This window comes from Fundulus heteroclitus, chromosome 1, assembly GCF_011125445.2.
Source record: "Fundulus heteroclitus isolate FHET01 chromosome 1, MU-UCD_Fhet_4.1, whole genome shotgun sequence".
Taxonomy (NCBI): domain Eukaryota; kingdom Metazoa; phylum Chordata; class Actinopteri; order Cyprinodontiformes; family Fundulidae; genus Fundulus; species Fundulus heteroclitus.
In genome coordinates, this window is record NC_046361.1 from 25,926,929 (window position 1) to 25,946,943 (window position 20,015).

A 20,015-nucleotide genomic window follows, 5' to 3' on the forward strand; every position below is an offset into this window, starting at 1 on the left:
ACGTCGACTTAGTCAAATGGACCATTTACTGTTAGATTTTGTCACCACGTCAAACAAAACCATTATATCCTCTCCCAGTACACTTTTTTTTATTTATTAGAACACAGTTTAAGGTACATTGTGCAGGTCCCGCTCAGGTACCAACATTATCTTGGTACATGGCATCATATGTGTTGGTGTATTTTCTTCCACGGTGCTTGTAGAACCAGAATCCTCCTGGTTATGAGGTGCAGCCTCCAATGATGGCTGGTGCTTCGTATCCTTACTGTGAACGACAGGAGAAAAGCTCAAAGATGACTGCAAAATAAATCCAATCAAGGATCCATGAGACAGATGTGTGCTCCTGCTTAAGATGTGTAAAACACTAAAACAAATGCAACTTTTATCTGGGTGATATAGCCCTATGTCTAAAATTTTAGAAAACCACCGCTTTTAATTTTAAGTAGTTATTTGATGAGGGAAAGTTGTTTTTAAACTAGATCACCTTTGTAGCTCTTAGTGTTGAGTCCTCTTTAATATTTCACAAGGTTGGTGCATATAGAGAGAAGGATCTTTGACCGTTCTTAGCCCAGATGTCCTTTTTTATGCTTTTAACTCGTTTGCTCAGCCTGCAGGTTTTTATAGGCTTTAGGTTTGAAGACTGAGATGGCCATGAAAGAGGTTAATGCTGCAGCCGGGGAACCATTTCTGTGCTGATTTGGCCAGATCATCAGTACCATTTTACTGCTGCGCTACCCAGTAACAGCCAGTTTTATCACAGAGGACCCCAATTTTGTTTTAGACAAAATCTCATGGTATTTCAAAGAGTCCATGGAGTCTTATGGTTCCTCATTCCTTTTGGAAGAGAAACGGTCCCAAAGCATCGTGGGTGCAAGAGTAGATGCTTTTTTTCCCCACACATTGTGCTTTACACCAAACTTACTTTGTGTGGTTATTGAAGAAAACTCTTAATATAAAATGAACATGGTCTAAGAGCTTTCAGCAAGCTTTCATTATTTTTGGAGAATTAGAAATCTCAAGATGCCGTTCTTTGCTGCCATTCTCGAACAGTAAGGTTTGGAGATTTTTTTTTTTTTTTTCCTCTTACCACACTGTACTCACTGTCTTTTGGTGACATAAACAAGTCCCTTTCAGCCAATCTGCGAATGAATCGGAGCCTGTTTTCGTTATATACCACAAATGAGCAAGATTGCACTGATTAATAATAGTTCCTTGAATCTGTACTTAAAATGGCACAGATTTAGGGCGTTTTAACTTCATGAATTTTCTGGGAATTTTTCAGGGTGGCACCAATTTAGTTGGGAAAAAAAAGTTCTCTTAATGTCAGTCTTCAAATTAAAGGCTGTATGTGACTTAATTCCTCAATGTGGGAGTTTTATAGTGCAATAAAAGGTGAAATTATTTTTATCGTTTTACACATCTTTACCAGGAGTATCAACACACATAAAAGAATAAGCATTCATAGCTGTGTGAAAGTATTTGGCCCCTACAGATTTCTTCTGGTTTCGCTTTTTTCTGTCACAATGTCACATATTAAACAGATGTTTATATTAGACAACGATAACCAGAGTGAATGCAAAAAGCAGTTTTAAAAATGACTTTATTTCGTAACAGTTCTCCAGACCAATCTGTCTATATGTAGAAAGTAATCATCCACTTTGTTAAATCTTAAACCAATTGGAATTAGTCTTATTATTTGGTAAACTTAATTCAGTCCTATAAGCCACACCAAAGCCTGACTCCTGCTAGCCCTGTGCAATCAGCAAATAAGTTAAATAAAATCGGACAACACAAAGTAGGCCTAAAGAGCCCATAGCAACAGATCTGCTTCTCTTATTGGCTGGACGCTGTAGTGGGAACCCTGGGAAATTTCATATGATTGGCTCAGGAACTAGGAAGTAAACATGGGCTACACTGAACCGAAGTAGTTACGGACTGTACCTCTAAGTTTGAAAGTAGAAAAACTTCACAAAGGCGTTGTTGATGGACAGGACCGATTGTTTACAGGGAATGTTACTTCCATCCCAGGTGACAAATGAAAATGATTTAGGTTGATTTTACAGTAAATATCTTATTTATAGCTCCTTTAAGTTTACGGGGCAATTTCTTTTTCACCTGGAGCAAAGGACAGCTAGGATCAGCTGAAACTGCTCTCTTTTTTATTTAGGTTGGTTGTTGATCTGAATCCTTGAAGTGTGACCAAAAAAAAGCAAAAACTGGACAAATTTTTAAGGGGTCAAATAACCTTTCAGTGGGGTGGTACTGGTATGTGTGAAAGACTTATCCAGATGTCACTGAGTTTTTTGGGGGTTGAACTTGACATTAGTAGCGAGGGGACCCGACGACATTACCTTCTCAGTATCTTATGTTATGACATTCCTCCAACATTTCAAAAACATCTTCGCTGAAGTCATTATACTTCAGGCTGGGAGGAGAGGGGAAAAAAGCAGCCGTTAGGTTTTAATGACATAAAAACACTTTATCCTTAAAAATATATACAATCTTCCTCAGCTTTATGACTAAAGTGAATCCAGCTCACTTTAACTCCTCCATGTTGTGTTTTTCCTTCATAACTTGGACAATCGCAGGGACAGCCGCATCCGTAAGAGAGTTGTTTCTCAGCTCCAGGAATCTCAGGGTGTTATTGGCTCTAAGAGCAGCGCACAGGTCTTCAACACAGGCATCCGTCAATTTAGTCATTTCCACGCTGTGTTTACAGGGCAAGCAAACGGATTCACATAGAGAGTACTGTTAAAAAAAAAAAAAAAAAAAAAAAAAGCTTTGAATAAAAATGCAGTGGACTTTTTTGTTTCCTCTTCATTGACTCACTTCAGTTCCTCCAACAAGCAGCTCGGATGTGCAACAGCATCCCAGAGAGGTTTAACCCCTTGGTCTCCCACTTTATTGATAGCCAAGTGCAGAGACTTGATTCGACACGTCCCGTTTTTCAGTACCGAGGCCAGTTCCTCGAAGACTGCTGGGGTTAACTCGCATCGCGTCAATCTGCGGGGACGGTCAGACAGCTTAATGCATCTTTACATACTCTTTTTAAAACATCTTTTTCCTCACAGCTTGACATTAAATCTGATTAAACCTTTCCATGCCAGAATAATTAGACTGATAACATTTTCTTTTTATTATTTTCCTTAAAGTTTACTTATAGTTAGATTACTACACACCCATGGTGTCTTAAAGCAGCATCTCAAGCATCCTTGAGTGTAATTATGGAAACAAAACAAGAGAAGTCAGCCAAGATATTAGGAAGAATATATCATTCCATCGTTATCTAAAACATACGATAGACTTAATTAGCAGAGCAGATCACTTTACCCGAGGGTTTCAATGGGACAGCTGGGTCTTTTCAGGCCTTGGCAAAGCAGCAGCGCCCCCTCCTGCCCCAACTCATTCAATGACAGCTCAAGCTCTGACAGGGAGCAGTGTTCGGACATGAAGACCTCCTTCAAATCGGAGCAGCATGCCCCTGTTAAACCATTATCGAACAATCTACAAGACAGATTTGAAACATACAGCTTTCATATCATCTAATGACTCAAAGTATAAGCTAATTGCGGTTTTAATGACCCTGAAGCAGCCTTACCTGAGGCTACGCAGCTTACAAAGCGGCTGCTGCAGGGCTTTGCACAAAGCTTGCACTCCACTGTCACCAATCGCGTTTCCCTCAAAGTCTATTTTTCTCAGCTGTGTTTCGCCAGAGCACAACCCTGCAGCAAAGGCCTCCATGGATGCCGCGGTCAGATCACAATTTTTAACCCTGTCACAAGAAAATCAGAAAACTTTAAAAACGTTTTCACTGAGCATGGAGACGTTACGACGTGACACGCCGCTGTTTCAGTACTTACTGAAGCTCCTGCAGTCTGCAGTTGGGACTATGCATCGCTTCACACAGTTTCGTGAAGCCCAGATCGCCGATCTCGTTGAACATCATTTGTAAAATTCGGAGTTGGGAGGTCTCCGAGGTCAGCACCGAAACCAGGTCGCCGCAGCAGGCCGCAGTCAGTCCGCAGACATTGAGGCTTCAAATTTCAAAGACCGACAACTCCAGTTATGTTTCTTGCTTTCTTGGAGAAATATCTACAGTGTTGTGAAAACATATTTGACCACTGAGAGATTTTTTTTTTTCTTTTTGCTACACTTAAATGTTATGGATCAACCTAATTGTGATACCGACGATAACCTGAGTAAGTACAAACAGAAATTAAAATTATGACTTCAATCATAATAGAACAAAAGATATCAGCAGTAACCTGCTTAATTAAAGAATAAATAATACTAACTGTCCTGTAAACTCAAGAACTGGATGTACCACTCGACAACAACTGCCATCAAGTGTTTGTGATAACAGCCGATTTTATTTATTTTTTCACATCACTGAGGAGGAATTGTCTCCCAGTCTTCTTTGAAACAACAGTTTCAGTCCAGCAGCACAGGAGGGCTTCATGAACAGCCGGCTTAGGGCCATGTCATGGCGCCTCAATCAAATTCATGTTCAGACTTTGACCAGGCCACTCAGAAATGTTCACGTTGCTCAAGTCAGAGGTGGGTGGTTCTGAAAGGCAGAAAATATTTAAGATCCTCAAGGTGAGTGTTTGCAAATGTGACATGGGCCCTTCTGTTCTATTTGGTCAACAGTGGTTTGAACTCTGAAGCTCTGCAAATTTCTTATTCGATAAGTCATGAACACTGAGCCCAACTGAGGCCTGTTGTGCTTTAGTTTAATGTTTTATCTGTGCATAATGGCTCTTACTTTGGTTCGAGTCACAAAGCCGTAGGAGTGGCTTTATAACACCACCCAGACTCAATGATTTGTTGCTTTTGAGATCCCTCGCCTACTTCCTGCTGTCATAAATTATGCTGCTTACAGTGATATGTAGACTCTGCAGGTCTGGGAGTAATCGGGTACGAGTCTAAAATTTAACTCTGCTTTCTAAACAATCTGGTTAACTACGTTTAATTTATCATTTAACGTATTGGTGATTACTCTCTCCCACCGGATCAGGTTTTGATCCCATTTCCTTCATTTGAAAACCGCATTTTGTGATTACTCAGCGTTTCTCGGCCTGATAAAACATTTTTGATGATCTAAAATAAGCAAATGTGACAAAAAAATAATAATGTTGGAATGTGTGAGGGTACAAATACTTGTACAAATAACTGCATTGCCAGAAAGAAAACGTACTTGAGAAGGGTTCAGCCTTACTTTAGACTGTGCAGCTTGCTCTCTCTTAGTCCCGCGCAGAGAATTTGTAACTTTTCATCTCTGATGCTGGAGTGTGAGAGATCCAGATCCCCGGTGACGCCCGTGCTGACAGCTGACGCCAGCAGAGGAAGAGCTTCTTTGTGAATGCAGCAGTGCGAAAAGCTGGAAGAGATAGCGTTGCATTTAATTTGATCCCAAACATACACCTTTACAAATATGTTTTTTTTTTAAAACAAATTCCTTACATCACTGTGTGCGACAGACTCACAGATGGAGCCAAGATCTCCATTGTCTCTCTTGAAATTGTTGTTCTGGACACGCTCAGTTTTTCCCTTTCCCCCAGACACGTGATGACAAAATTCAGAGCTGCGCAGTCCTGGAGGCTAAGGTTCTGATGAAAGATGGACGGGTGTGCGGGCGGCGTGAGGATCTCCTTTACCAAACTCTCATTCTGGGCTTGATGCAGCAAATGGAAGCATCTGTAGTGCTCAGATCGGTTGTAGTCCTTCAGCGCTTTCTCTGAGCGCCCTCTAAACCAGCTTTTAAAAGCTTTAATCTGCCCAGAGCTGAACGTCCCCAGCGAGTCCTCCAACGACCTGTACTGGGCCGGCTCAGAGAGCCCCGACATAAAGAGATCCAACAACTTTGCACCGGCTTTGTGAGCATTCAGCGTCTTCTCCGCGTCTTCGTAGGCCGACGCGTCCAAGAAGAACGCCACGGCCAAAACAAACTCTCGCATCAGATGGGAGCGGAAGGAGAGCTCCTCTTCGCCGTGTTCTCTCAAGAAACTATCCACAGAGGTGGGAAACTGCTGCAAACCAAAGGCATCGACGGCGTGTTTGGGACAGCTCGGATGTTGGCCGCGGAGGCAGTGAGAAGCCACTCTGCCGAGAGCCAGCACTAACCCTCTGCTGCAGGCTTTGTTCAGTGAGAGAGTCTGAATCAGGTGGACCAGAGTGTCTGCAAACAGCTGAGACAGCGTCTCGGGAAGTTTGGCATCCGAATCCAGGAGCCACTTGTATACAGAGCAGACTGTCCAGCAAAACCTAGGAGAAGCGCAGAACTCATAAAAGCCCAGGGTCCGTTCCATGTGCAGAAACGCCCTGTTGGCCGCAGCGCTGTCCGTAAAGAAGTTGTTAAAGTAGGCCTCTCTTTGCGGCTTCTGAAAGCCCAACACCTCCACCCGAGTGCCGCGGAGAAACCTCACGTTATCTGTGGGCCTGGTTGCAACCAGAAAGGCAGCTCCTTTCAGCAGGGACCCGTGGAGCAGGCTGGCCAATAAACTGGACCCGGAGGCCGGCCGGGTCAGGTCAGAGGTCAGGGTGTGGACCGAGGGGTCCAGGCTGTGCTTGTACTCATCCAGACCGTCGAACACAAACAGCACGCCGTCAGGCTTCTCCGTAACCAGGCGGGTGAAGTCTGGGGGGGTTTGGTGGTGACCCTGATGGATTAAAGTTTCCAAACTGAGTTCATCTGCAGAAGAGCCAAATTCTCTGAGCTGGAAGTTGAAAACATATGAGAAGTTTTGAAGGCACTCCCCTTTAGCCCAGTCCGCTACAAGCTTGTGCAGAGCAGTGGTTTTACCCGATCCTTCGGAACCAACCACCACAGCAGCTCTGGTCTCACCGCACAGAGCCGCCCGGATGGCATCGTCTAGGGAGCGCTGCTCATCCCCCTGGGCTCTAGCCGTGACAGGTACGTACTTCCGGCTGTTAATGACGCTCCCTGGAGACTGTCCGCCGAGAATGGTCGAAGTGTTGTCCGACTTCAAGATTCGAGTCAACACTTCAACTTTGTCCATTCTGCTGCGCACTGAGGAACACCGGGGAATAACAACAGTCAAAAGGCAACACGTCCAGCATGCATTTGGCGTGCGCAAATAAAACGGCCCGTGTGTGATTTAGTCGGGTTTCCTACCTGCAAAAGCGGTCCGTGAACGTATTTACGAGAGTTTAACCTTAAAAGGAGGGGTTGTTGGGAAAAATATATTCATTAAAAGCTGTTTTTGAAGGGAACTTGTCCAACAGCTGCAAGCAGCAGTTTCAGATTGGGTCGCAGGAACTCGGCCCAGCAAAAAAAAAAAAAAGAAAAAAAACGGTGGTTTGAACCAGGAAATATGAGAAGGTAACTTTACCCTGGACGCTGTCTTACAGACCTGGACAGGTACCCCTGGCTGCAAGACCGCAGTTCATGGCGTGCCTCAACGTGGGCATGCCTGTGTTGGGCCACGCCCCGATCTGCCTTCAGGGGCCATAGACATCATATACGTAGACGCCCCATTGTACGCTGCCGGCCGCTGGGCCGACGTGCCTACAAGGCGGCCATCTTGGGTCAGACCACAGATCAGACATCTGCTGTCAAAATGAATAGGAGGCAGCTCAGATCTCATTTTAATCATATGTTCACAACGCTCGTGACATTTCAGACACATTACATATATTTATTCAGAACCAAAACTATTTAAATTGAAGTCAAACTGGATGAAAAATGTACATGCACTTACATATTTTGCAGCTATATATTAATCTAATATACACACAATTTATACACACATAAATTTCTCTCTCTTTCTTCCTATATATATATATATATATATATATATATATATATATATATATATATATATATATATATATATATATATACACACTGTATGTATAGGCTATATACACAGACACCGATCTACAGACAACAGCACTGATCTACATAGGAGCAAAACTATATACAGACAAGTGAGAGCAGAGGTGCTCATAACAGCATTTAAAAATTATATATTACAAACCGCAATCTGGGGGGAAAAAATCAACAAAAAACCTGATAACGCATCTTAGAATCAAATACATTACAAAATCATAGCAAACACTGTATAATATTTTACCCCCCCCCCCCCCCCCCCCCCACACACACACACACACACACACACAAACAAATCATGTCTATCCGGTAATTTAGGACCATTTTGTTTGTTTTTGCTTTTTAACTTTTCTCTACTTCCATCCCTGCTACCCATTAGCACATATTGTGTTTATGCCGGAAAAACTGTAACTGTAAAGCATGAGGATGATCTATCATAAAATCTTACTTATGGAAGGTAATTCCCCAGGATCTGGTTCCTATTGTCCTTTTATTTGCGCACCCATAAGCGGAGTAAAAGTCGGGCTTCCTGGGACGTAGCTCTGGAAGTTTGCTTACTTTCAATACAAAATCGAAATTATATATTAAGTTAGACAATAATTTAATTCAATCAATTGGTCCCATGTAGCCCCTAAAGGGGTGACGTTTCAGTCAGTTGATTTATCTGGAAATCGGGTGAGAATTCACCGGATTCAGAGTGTCTGAAAACATAAAGTATATTTTTCTGAATTGACTTGTATTCTCTCTGAGCGCAGCTTGGTCTGACCTAAGATGGCCGCTCTGTCGGCACGCCTCTCACCCGAGGACGCGGCGTCTACGTATTCATGTCTGTGTCAGGGGCTACCTACCAGGTCGCGTCAGGAGTGTTGCTGCGTTCCAGTAACCTCGGAAACTCAATACATAGGCTGGGAATGGGCTCCACCCGAGTAAACAGCGTTCTAGTTAACACAGTTGGAGAAGTCAGGATTCCAAAATAAAAACAACAGGACAGAGTTGCAATATGAAAGCTGTTTTCTTTAATCTTATTATTTTTATTTTATTTTTTAAGGTTTGGAACGGGGAGTTAAGATGATATAAACTGAGGACAAACAGTACATAATGTCAATCCCTTGTCTTAGATTAACCCCCATCTGTATAATTATGAAACGTTCAGTAATATAAAACTACAAAAAAGCTGTTAATAATAATAATAATAATAATACATTTTATTTAAAAGGCGCCTTTCTAGACACTCAAGGTCACCGTACAGAAGGGTAAAAAACAGAATGTCAGAAACAAAATCAAAACAAAAAACATTTAAAAAATACCGAGCCTGGGACAGGGAAATTGATAATTAAAGAGAATAGGCAGTCTTAAACAGATGAGTTTTGAGTTGTGATTTAAAATGGAGAAGTGAGTCCGTATTTCTAAGTAGGGGTGGTAGAGAGTTCCAGAGGCGGGGGGCAGAGCGGCTGAACGCTCTGCTCCCCATGGTGGTGAGACGGGCGGAAGGGACAGACAGGTGTAAAGCAGATGAGGATCTAAGAGCACGGGAGGGGGTGGGAGTGTGCAGGAGGCCTGACAGATAAGGGGGGGGCTAGGTGGTGAAGGGCCTTAAATGTCACCATGAGAATTTTATATTGAATGCGGAACTGCACAGGGAGCCAGTGAAGCTGTCGGAGGACCGGAGTGATGTGGTGGATAGAGGGAGTTCTTGTTATGATGCGAGCAGCTGAGTTCTGGACCAGTCGTAGTTTATGGAGTGATTTCTGAGGAAGGCCAAAGAGGAGAGAGTTGCAGTTTGTCGTAGCTACTTCTGAATGTGGTTCAAAGTGGTCCTTCCGCATGCAAATGCCACTTTTACTTTGTTTGGTTAGGAGTTGCAGGTACTACATGTGACATTGATTTTAAAAGCACTCTTACAACTGTGTCTTGCAAAACAAACGTTTTCGTCACATCTTACTGTCACAGCTTACTGTTGCTGATGCGGCTATTTTGAATACGACTATCGACCTTAAAACATTCCCCCGACTCTCCACGGGGAAAGTCCGACTTTAGCAACCGTTCTAGTTGATTCTACCAATCGGAAGCAAGGATTTCTGAGTGCCAACTGTACATGACTAAATTTGTAATGGAAATAAGTCAAATATACGGGTAATAGTTGTTTTTTTTTAAAAAAAAGGCTACGTCTGTTTGTTCTTAAAAAAGGAATATTGTTAGTAGATGGAATATTTTATTGAGTAATTTTATACCACCGTAATACAAATCTCAAATATATACAATTTTAACCTAGATGTGAATGAACTGTTGAGACTTTGTTTAGATGCATTTTCATACATCCGAATACATCTAATTATAGCTTCTAGCTCCTGCTTCTCGCTCCTGTTCTTTGCCCTTTTCATGGGGTCAACAGTAAGAACACTATTATCAGTAGGAAAGGAACTTCAGACTGCTGTGCCGATTTCGGACAGCCTTTAACTCCGACGTCATTACGTGATGGAAATGCACATGGATGATTTCAGTAAAATCTGGCCTTCTAAAAATGAACTGCAAAGTGGGCAGTCTCTTCTCTTCCTGCCTTTTTTGTTAATTTCCGTGAGGTGGGCTGTGTATATGTCATGTCACGCAAAGGATTGTGGGATTCCTTCTAGCTCCTTAGCGCTGGTAAGGGACATCGCACGGTTCATATGCTAAATTAGCTGCAATAGGAAGCATACAGGCTCGTTTTCCGAACCCGTCCTTACTGACTGCACTATTCGGACAGCACTTATCATGGCTACGCACTTTCGCTTTGGCTAAAGAGTCCTTACCCAACAAAGGGATTCGGATGGAGCCTTTGACTGCATTCTAAGGAGGTAATTCAGCCATTTGATTCAGGTGTGTTGGATCAGGGACACATCTAAAGGCCCGTTTACACTACACCTAAAAACCGAGCCATGCCGAGACCAGTCCGAGCTTGGATCAGTTACCCAAGACAAGCTGACCCGTTTACACACAAGAGTTATCTCGGTTCCTTGGTTGCTCCTCGCCCCCTAGTGGCGATCTGCGGTACTACCGCTCTCTGGGATTGAAGGCGGAAGCAGCAAATCAAAACGGCGGCGCCCGTAACATTCAGGATGTTATGCTTCATATTGTGATATTTCGGTGTTTGCGGAGAGTCAGGGGAGGAAGGCAACCATTGGTGAATTTACTTGAGAAAGTTGGCTTTTTGGGAAGTGGATGAGACAAACGAACGTCTAATAAGGATTTACAGACGCAGGAAACAATGACAGACACTGAGGTTCATCACACTGCTAAGCAGAATCATCACTGGAAACCGTGTGGCACGGTAAGCAAGCTAGTATTATTATGAATGTCGGAAATTTGTCTGAATGGAGTGTGAATCGGGACGTGCAGCCAGACCGCCGGAAAAAACGCGGACAGTCAGCTGACTGTAAGGGGATGACGCGGTCTGCTCATGCGCTCTTTATCAGATAACCGGGCCAAAAAATAAAACCAGGCCGAGACCTACCCAAGAACTGGTCTGCAGTTAGCGCGGTCCGGTTATGTTTAGCGCGGTCCGTTCTGTCTGCTGACCATTTACACACAAGAGTTATCTCGGTTACCGAGCTCGGACTGGTCTTGGCTCGGTTTAAAAAGTGTAGTGTAAACGGGCCTTAAAGGTTTCAGGACACCGGCCCTCGAGGACTGGAGTTGACAATCCCTGCTGTGGGCACCAGTAGATGACATTCCCATGTCGACCGGAGTGACAGTTGTAATATAAGTTTTTGCTAAATCATTCAAGTAGGTGGAAGCCGTTCCATTAAGCACTTCGTAGGACAACTGAATGAAGTGAGAAACATTCAAGATGACCACGAAACATTTTGTCCACTATGCCTTCAAACCAAGCAAGAGCAGGCCCTAAAATCCTCCATGGAAATAAAAAACACAGCCAGTTACAGCAATTGATTGTTTAATGACTTAATCGCTGTTGCCATGGTGTCACAATCAGTTATTAGGTTTGGGGGGGTGATTAATTTTTCACTCAGGTTAGGCAGGTTGTCTGATAATAAAGTTAGCTTATTGAAAACTAATTTTCTTCAGGTGTGGCAAGGTAGCTTAAATGGCCTTTTCTCTTTGTTTTAATTGTCACATATGTCACATGATAGATCAAAGCACAAAGTAGAGCATAATTTTGAAGCAGAACAGAAATGATACACAGTTTTCAAAATTATTTTACCAATACAACTCTGAAAATTGTTGTTCTCGCTCCTCGCTCCTGGTATCGAAATCCGAGAGATTTTGCAGGGTACTGTGTAACCGGTGTTTCACTGTGCAAATTCTCAGTTATCCAGGTCGTCGCAACAGCAAACCGGCTTAAATCGGAGGCAACCGGACCACCGCTCAGTTCTTTCTGAAAATGTTTCGACACCTATCCAGAAGTCTTTGTCAATTCTGGTGGCTTGCCCTTGAGCAACCTGCAGTTGGAAATACGCTCATACTCTTGCACCAACATGAGGGTATCTTTCCCAATTTGTAATGCAACATGCCTGTTGAGCAACTGCAGGCTGCTCAAGTGCGAGCAGCCAGAATTGACAAAGACTCCTGGATAGGTGTCGAAACGTTTTCAGAAAGAACAGAGCGGAGATCCGGTTTCCTCCGATTTAAGCCTGTTTGCTGTTGGGCACTTCTTACAGAGACATCAACCAGCCATGCTAAGCTTTATGCTCTAGTTTAACATCGCTAATGGTAAAAAAATAACAACAACCAATTGTAGTTTAATATTGTGTTTTTTCTTTGTTTTCTTTTTTTGGGAGGGGGGTTGGTAATAATTAGCTGATTCTTTCACATTTCTTAACTCTGACTTATGAGTGAGGCTGTAGAAAGTCCCCTTAACTTTATTACTAAACAAGGCACTAGTTGTGTTTAAAAATGCAAATAAAAAGAAGGTTTCAATGTTTTCATTTGTTTTTGTTTATTTTATTTTTCCCAGGTCATCCTTGAAAAAGACAATGTTCATTTCAATGGTGACTTTCCTGGTTGAATAAAGGTTTTTAAAAAAATATGCCCTTAGTATCATGATCCTGAGCTGTTTGAGTTTTTTTTTTTTGTCTATTCTCTGGTGTTTATTTTCTCCAGTTATAGCCATTTAAGTTTGTTCCTAATATCCTAATATTCTCCTGCCCGCAGTTCCTCTGCCTTCTTTGTCCATTTTCCCCTTGTATATAAGCTGTCTGTGTGTCATTCTTCAGTTGCTGGATCCTTCAGTTGCCTCCGTTAATCCTGTCCCTCTCATAGACAGAGCTACACTGCAAAAACGGAACTTAAAATAAGTAAAATGTTCTTAAAATTTGTGTATTTGTCCTTGATTTAAGCAGGTAAATAAGATGATTTGCCAATGGAACAAGATTTTTGCACTTAAAATAGGAACAAGTCATCTCCATCATCTTATTTCAAGTGCAGGATGTCTAATTATCTTATTTTAGGGGTCGAAATACTCATTCCATTGGCAAATAATCTTATTTACCTGCTCAAATCAAGGACAAATACACTAACTTTAAGAACATTTTACTTATTTTTAGATCAGTTTTTGCAGTGTATTGGCAGAGCTTTTACTGTGACTAACTTTATGTGCCACTTTGATCCTTTAGACTTGAAAAATCGCTCAGAGCTTTTCTGCTTAGCTGTGTTTTCCTCCTCGATGAAGCCACTAAAGGAGCTACTGCTGCCATTATTGTGTTACTTTTGTTTCACATTGAAATTGTAAAATGGGCCAAAATTGTCATGTCAAAAGTACTCGAAGGCCAAAAAAATGGAAATAAAAAACGAATTTAAATTCCCCAAAAATATATATAGTATGAATTTTTACAAATTCTGATCATGCACTGTTTTAATTAAACAAATTAGTGAGATTTTATGTTCGCAAGGGGTGCATAAATCATTGCATGTTCAAAATTTAAAAGGATTTAGCATCTTTTGTGGTATTAAAACATGGTTATCCATTTTTCTAATTCTTTTGAACCTAAATTAATTTTCTTGTCTATTCTCCGCAATAGGAATAGGACTTGAGTCAGTCTTTTTTGAAAACATCTTTTGTTTATTTTCAAAGACACCCTGGATCAAAAATAACTAATGTCTGCTGTTTGTGTACCAGGCAGTTGCCACTGGCCAAAATCAGACTAACTGTCTGAACCAGACAATTTTTTTTTTAAATTACAGACATAATTTAAATCTATTTTTATTATTATTGTGTCATTGTGTTTATACTCTGTGTGTTGTGTTTTATTACTTCAGTGTTAACAGGCCACTGGGCCTTAACGCTTCAACATTTGCTTTGGGTTTTGTTTTAAACTTGGAATAAACTTTGTTTCAATGAATGGTTTAAACACAAATAGTCCAGTAGCATAAGGTTGCTCCGTTTTATGTTTTGTCCAATCCTCGTGCTAAATTATTCCTCCACTGACTCCAGATAAAGCTAATGTCTTCTTTTTTAACATGAGCAGCTAACTGTGAGGTTACATCATCCTGCCTGCCGCCAATTTGTCAACCAAATTAAGTATATCTGCTTTGAGGTTCTGTTCATTAGTTAAATAGCTACTGTGGTGGCGAGTAACACATCATTAAGAATCGATTGTACTAGAGGTTTTTAAGGTCTAATGTTTGCAATTATTAATAAAACATTATTTTATTAAAATGTGTTTTCCCTTCTATTTTGCATTGTAAAATGGTTGTTTGAACACATGGCAATTGTTGTTCGTAGTTAGTTTTAAAGTTAATCTGACCTTTATTAGGTATTAGCTTCACTTTTGTTCTTTCTTTGTTTAGTTTATTAGTCTAGGTTATTTTCATATTTACTCAGCAGTTCAGTTGAATGTTACTAGTCTAGTTAGAAAGTCTTTTTGATATATATTATGGAAATGCTGACATAACTTTTTCATATATATATTTTTTTCTGATGAAAAGGCTTTCGTAAACTGATTATAACCAGTGCCACCAACAGTGGAAGAGGAGGTGGAAATGATTAAAGCAGTTTTATTTTTTTCTTAGGAAAAATATTTTTTCATGCAGAATTTAGAGGGAGAAAATCATTAGTGAAAGTAAAGAAAACATCTATGTTCAGCTTGTGCTTTCAGATTTCAGCTGAATAAATGAAGAAGTGGAAATCAAATTCATACTTTTACTTTGTACTTATACTTCGGCTGTAAAGGCAGTGCCTAAATAATAAAGCAACACAATGTTAATACGTGCAGTTGAATTAACAACACATTTTCTGAGGGAAGTGAGACGTTGAATTTTGTACAACTTCACATTTTTTGTCTAAGGATGTACTCCGAAACTGCAGAAGCTGTCAGGTAAAGTGATGTCCCTATGTAACCACAGGGACCTATTATTTCTGAGTGGAGGTTTTGGTTTTGTTGTCCTCGATGCAGATGTCCTGTATCCGATCCCCTGTCTCGGGCCATTTGCTTTATGTCTTTCCTTTTTCTCTCTGTCTTTCTTTTTGTCTAATTACTTCTCAAGACGGGCCAAAAAATCTCAAGAGAAAAAAGAAAGCAGTAAGTTGATGCCGGCACACCTGCTACTGTGGGACAATAGAGGATATTTCTAATATATTCTATTCTAAAGTGACCCGGGTGTCTTGCTTTTGTGGCTGAAATCAGCTCATGAGGAAATTCCTCAGACTGGGTGTGTTGACAGCTAGTTTAGAGGGTTTGCCGTGTGTGTTTGTACGTGGCTGAACTGGATGGATAGCTATGATCTTGCTGGGAGCCGGAGGCCACACAGTCATACAAACAATAGAGGCAATCTTTGTACTGCAACAGCACCTATATTATCTGATGCAGCATTTTTCAGTCAAATCCCTCAGGCCTTTCTACCCTGTAGCTATTTTACAGTGAGTGTTATTACCCTCAGCATATCTATCTTCTTTCTCAAGGGTGCTTGAAAAGCTGAGATTTTCAGGATGATTTCCACATTTTGTTTGCCAAACTGCTGAGGAAGCTCAACAAGCCTGGAGCTGTGTTTACTCTGTGTTGCCAACAGACTGTACAGAGAACAGTCCTGCAAGTTTGTGCCGGTGACAGTGTGACAGTGTACATTCACATGAACAAGTAGGAAAAGTTTCACACGCCACTTTGTGGGAAAAGATTTAAAATGCTGGTATACAACAGTCCAGTGTCAGCGCTAATGGTAAAGTTAAAACTGCTAGCAAGCATGAGCTTCTTAGCCCTGCGCCAGTTGTTGCTTACAATTTCAGCTGTTGATGTCAGGGAAACCTATACATGTATAACATGTTATAACCTATAACATGCAGCCTTGTTAGAAAAAAATTAATATGCTTTTACTCGCTTAACCTATTACTAAAGTTGAACTTGCTGGCAGGCTAGGCTCAAAAACCCTGACGCAGTCACTACCAAGAAACAGGACATTTTAGCAGTGGTTACCATGTAAAAGGGTTTACTTACTTTCTTTCTTTTTAGAATAGATTTTAAGTTTCTTACTATTTAATTTTTGTTTTATTATTGTAGAATAAACCAGATAACTTAAAGGAGACATATTATGCTCTTCAGTTCTTCGTTTTCACATTAAAATCAGTCAGTTGTGGCTCTTCTGATGAGCATCTGAGAGCAACTTGTTTTGGTGCTGTCTCTTTAAATCTAAAGGAGGCAATTCATATCTCGTCCCCCTCCAGGTCACAGAATATTCAACGTTCCCCCGTTCTGCTATTTCTGGAGTAAGCTGGAGTGTAATGAACAACCAATTATTTATCCACCTTCAGTTTACAAAATCCCACACAGAAATAAAAATGGCGGATTTGCGAGAATGGTTAGCTGGAAGTCCGTGACCTTGTTTAGCATCTCCACAGCAAACACTGTGACGTAACCGTTCAAAAAATGTAATAGAAAACAGACAAAACTGAACAGGTTGTAACATATGGTCCAAACAGAATATAAAGATATCTATCAGTTGCAGGACAGACTACATTGAAGTTTTCTACACTCCTGGAGACTCCAAGTACACCACAAAATGTGTTTAAGGGGTCAAAAAGTGGATTTTGCGTGATATTTCCCCTTTAAAATTTGTTCAAATTTAACCAATTAAGCAAGGTAATTTAACTGATGCAATTAAGACTCTCCTGGAATAGACTGGCGACCTGTCCTGTCCTGGGTGTACCCCACCTCTCGCCCATTGACAGCTGGAGATAGGCACCAGCACCCCTTGTGACCACACAAGGGATAAACATGTTAGAAAATGGATGGATGGAATTAAGACTCTTATCTGTTGAAGTTACGTAATTCCTATCCCTAGCTATTGATTAAAATCAACTAAATTGAAATGTGTGCAAATTTGTATCCCACTTTTATTGGTGAAATTGTAACTGTGAGCTGGAGCTGTGTGCAAGTGAGAATGTAGCAAAATATTTTGTCTGAATCTTCAAATGCTTTATGATTCATTAGCATATTAAGGACTACCTACAGCTGCTGGTGAGATCATAATGGAAGGATTCCAATTAATGAGGACACTTCACCATCCCTCTGGTCCATATCAATGATGCTTGAACAGATTATAGCAGGCTGAACACTGTGGAATTGAGATCACAGATATAGCTGCAATACGACTGCGCTGTCCTGCACACACCTCACATTTTGCTCCTTATCAGAAGCATCCTCAATGAACCTCATTCACGAGGTAAGGTAAAACAAAATAACGAGGGGCACACTTAATTTGCAGTACAATTCTTTATATGTTACATAAGTACAAAATAAAACACAAATCAATCATTCAAGAGTTTTATTTGATGCAAGCGAGGCAGTTTTCGTTATTTCTGGACTCAGGCAGGTGTCACACTGACAAAGATGTGTTGCCTCACAGAGGCAACATTGCTGAAGCCAGTCATTAGAATCCTACAGTTCAAATTAATCATAAATATTCTAGGGAACATAACAAACCCTAACATAACTGAAAAATAATAAGATAGATTAGCTTATCCCTTCATCCTAAATCTGTATTTACAGCAAAGTTCAAAGATTTGGAGAATAATTATGCACAAGCGCTCCAAAGAAGAATTTCAGATTAATGCTATGTGTTAATGTTACAAACTGTGTGCCAAAGAAAAATGGCTTAAAAGGTTAACTAATTAAAATATTTTTCATATTTTATTTTGACCGCTTATTTTATACATGTAGCTACTGTGTCATGGCGAGAACAGCTATTTATTTCGCCTACTCTCCATCCTCTAAATCCTCCTCTGGTGCAAACCTTTTCCCCGGGTGTTGTCTCTTCTCCTCGGCGCGACTTTTGCTGATGTTTTCCAGAAAGTCGAGCAGGAGACCCGTCTTACTGCAGCTGTCGGAGTCCAAAACATCACACGGACTGCCGGTGCTTAATTCCGGACTGGAGTTATCCCAAAAGCGTTTTCCTGGGTGCTGACGCTTTTCCAGCTCGGGCGCATCTTCCTCTCCGTCCTCAGTCCAGTCCGCTTCGCCGTCCTCGTCATCGAGAAAACGCTTACCCGGGTGCTGGCGCTTGCTGTGCAGCGCCAGGTAGCGCTTGCCCGGGTGCTGGCGCTTGGAAAGTTCGCTGAGCAGCGCGACGGGGCTGTCAGGGACATACCCCGCGGCGGAGCGCTTCCCTGGATGCTGCCTCTTCTGGAACTCCATGAACGAATGCATCTCATCTTCGCGCTTGCCGGGGTGCTGTCTCTTTTGCGCATCCCAGAACTGCTCGTCGTCGCCCCCCTCTCTTCTGCCCGGATGCTGCCGCTTCTCCAGATCCTCAAAGTACCTCTTACCGGGATGCTGTCTTTTTGTCACCCATTCTGGCTGTGAAAAAACTCCATCTGGAGGTAAAAAAAAAAAAAATGGTTAAGGGCTTTAGTATTATTCTTACACCAAACGAGTATACTCTAACCTTGGTGGACTTCTGCAAGAATCAATTTACAGTTAATATTTGGCGTGCGTAAATTACGCACGTCATGTCATGTTATGTTATGGTCCAAATTTCTTGCGCAATATAACAAAAATTGGGGGATTCATCAATTCCATTGTTCTTTATCTCACTGAAAATAAAATGTCCGACATCACTTCAAAATTATTCCTGATTATATTTGAGGCAAAGAAATCAATCCCAGGAAACGTTCAAGACAGCAAAGTAAATATTCACTTTAAAGACGTGCAGAGCACTGTTCTAATTCAAAGTCGACTTTTTAACATTTAGAAAATAGATCTAAAAATGCCCACAAGTTTTACGCACCATTTCTGCCGTCTTCATCCTGCAGCCTTTTGAGAATAGACCGTAGCAGGAGGCTCTGTGCTCTCTGTAGCATGATGTTGTCTATGGTGGCACTCCGGTCCATCTCATCCTCAGCAGGGAGACCCTGTCCTTCAGACACCGCTAAGTTGCAGATCACAAAAGATGCCAGGATGAAGAGGCTTGCCGACTTCATGGCTTTTTTTTGCCCTCGACTGTGGAAGAATCACATCAAATTTAAAGTTTTATTAGCAATCACATTTAATTTATGAAGAGCAGTTATATCAATACACAGCTGAAATTGAATGAATTGCATTATTACAAGTACATTTAAAACTGCAAGATGAACAGTAAACTTGATGCATCCAGGTAGGATGAACCAATTCAAATCTAGACAGCATGTCTGGGTTTACTCTGAAAAGCGTCAGGCTCACCTGAAATGTATCCAAGTTCTCCTCGTCTCCTCTCTGAGGCACCGCTGGCAGTGGCTGTAATGGTTTCTCTCCGCTTCTCAGAGTTCTTGGTGAGCGTTAAGGCCAGATCCTGGAGGTATTTGAGCTGACAACTTCTTCGGCTCTGCTTTTATACTTCCCTGCCACTGTCGTCACACAATCCCTGGAGTAATTTTTCAGGATTCCTTGTCCCCAATGATGTCACCAAGTCGTGCGCAACTGGGTTTGGATGAATGATCGCCCCTACAAGGACTACATCCCATTTTGGCTTTGGGAAAACAAAGATAAAGCTCGCACACTAAAGAAGATGGGTTATTATGGGTTTATTTAAAAATATATATAAGTTATTATATATTGATTTTATGTAACTGGATACTTTTGATTCATTTATTCAGATTACCTTTTATCTAGTTTGTCTCCTCCCATCAGACGTGCCTCGTTTTATATTTGTCCATCTTAAGAAGTCTAAAGGTCTCCCATAGCTCTAGTGAGATGAAATCTGT

The 20,015-nt window shown here is 41.4% G+C and overlaps 2 protein-coding genes across 5 annotated transcripts; both read right to left on the reverse strand.

Annotated features, from left to right (window-relative positions):
• Positions 1-72: 72 nt before the first annotated feature.
• LOC105927178 (NACHT, LRR and PYD domains-containing protein 12) lies at positions 73-7,454 on the reverse strand. 4 transcript variants are annotated; one of them, XM_021317225.2, is made up of 11 exons: positions 7,353-7,454; positions 7,136-7,175; positions 5,464-7,040; positions 5,219-5,380; positions 3,861-4,034; positions 3,599-3,772; positions 3,331-3,504; positions 2,830-3,003; positions 2,540-2,707; positions 2,352-2,425; positions 73-265 (listed from the first exon to the last, which is right to left on the reverse strand). In XM_021317225.2, exons 3-10 carry the CDS (start codon positions 7,017-7,019, stop codon positions 2,356-2,358), a joined length of 2,652 nt encoding a protein of 883 aa, XP_021172900.2. In that variant the 5' UTR covers positions 7,020-7,040; positions 7,136-7,175; positions 7,353-7,454; the 3' UTR covers positions 73-265; positions 2,352-2,355. The 4 variants fall into 4 exon arrangements, with proteins under 4 accessions (XP_021172900.2, XP_021172896.2, XP_012719286.2 ...); XM_021317221.2 differs by having other exon boundaries at positions 5,464-7,030; positions 7,353-7,393; XM_012863832.3 differs by lacking the exon at positions 7,353-7,454 and having other exon boundaries at positions 5,464-7,030; positions 7,136-7,341.
• Positions 7,455-17,681: 10,227 nt separating this feature from the next.
• trh (thyrotropin-releasing hormone) lies at positions 17,682-19,633 on the reverse strand. The gene is made up of 3 exons (XM_021317112.2): positions 19,495-19,633; positions 19,064-19,275; positions 17,682-18,650 (listed from the first exon to the last, which is right to left on the reverse strand). The coding sequence occupies exons 2-3, from the start codon at positions 19,254-19,256 to the stop codon at positions 18,034-18,036; spliced, it is 810 nt and encodes a 269-aa protein (XP_021172787.2). The 5' UTR covers positions 19,257-19,275; positions 19,495-19,633; the 3' UTR covers positions 17,682-18,033.
• Between the last annotated feature and the right edge of the window lie 382 nt (positions 19,634-20,015).

What these genes read in the sequence shown, in the direction of transcription:
- trh (XM_021317112.2), bottom strand. Translation starts at nt 19,256, where the DNA reads ATGAAGTCGGCAAGCCTCTTCATCCTGGCATCTTTTGTGATCTGCAAC. An exon ending in GGATGAAGACGGCAGAAATG is followed by an intron (nt 18,651 to 19,063) that starts GTGCGTAAAACT and finishes TTTTACCTCCAG; the next exon opens with ATGGAGTTTTTTCACAGCCA.
- LOC105927178 (XM_021317225.2), bottom strand. Translation starts at nt 7,019, where the DNA reads ATGGACAAAGTTGAAGTGTTGACTCGAATCTTGAAGTCGGACAACACT. An exon ending in AGTCTGTCGCACACAGTGAT is followed by an intron (nt 5,381 to 5,463) that starts GTAAGGAATTTG and finishes TATCTCTTCCAG; the next exon opens with CTTTTCGCACTGCTGCATTC. An exon ending in TGTCCCATTGAAACCCTCGG is followed by an intron (nt 3,004 to 3,330) that starts GTAAAGTGATCT and finishes CCGTCCCCGCAG; the next exon opens with ATTGACGCGATGCGAGTTAA.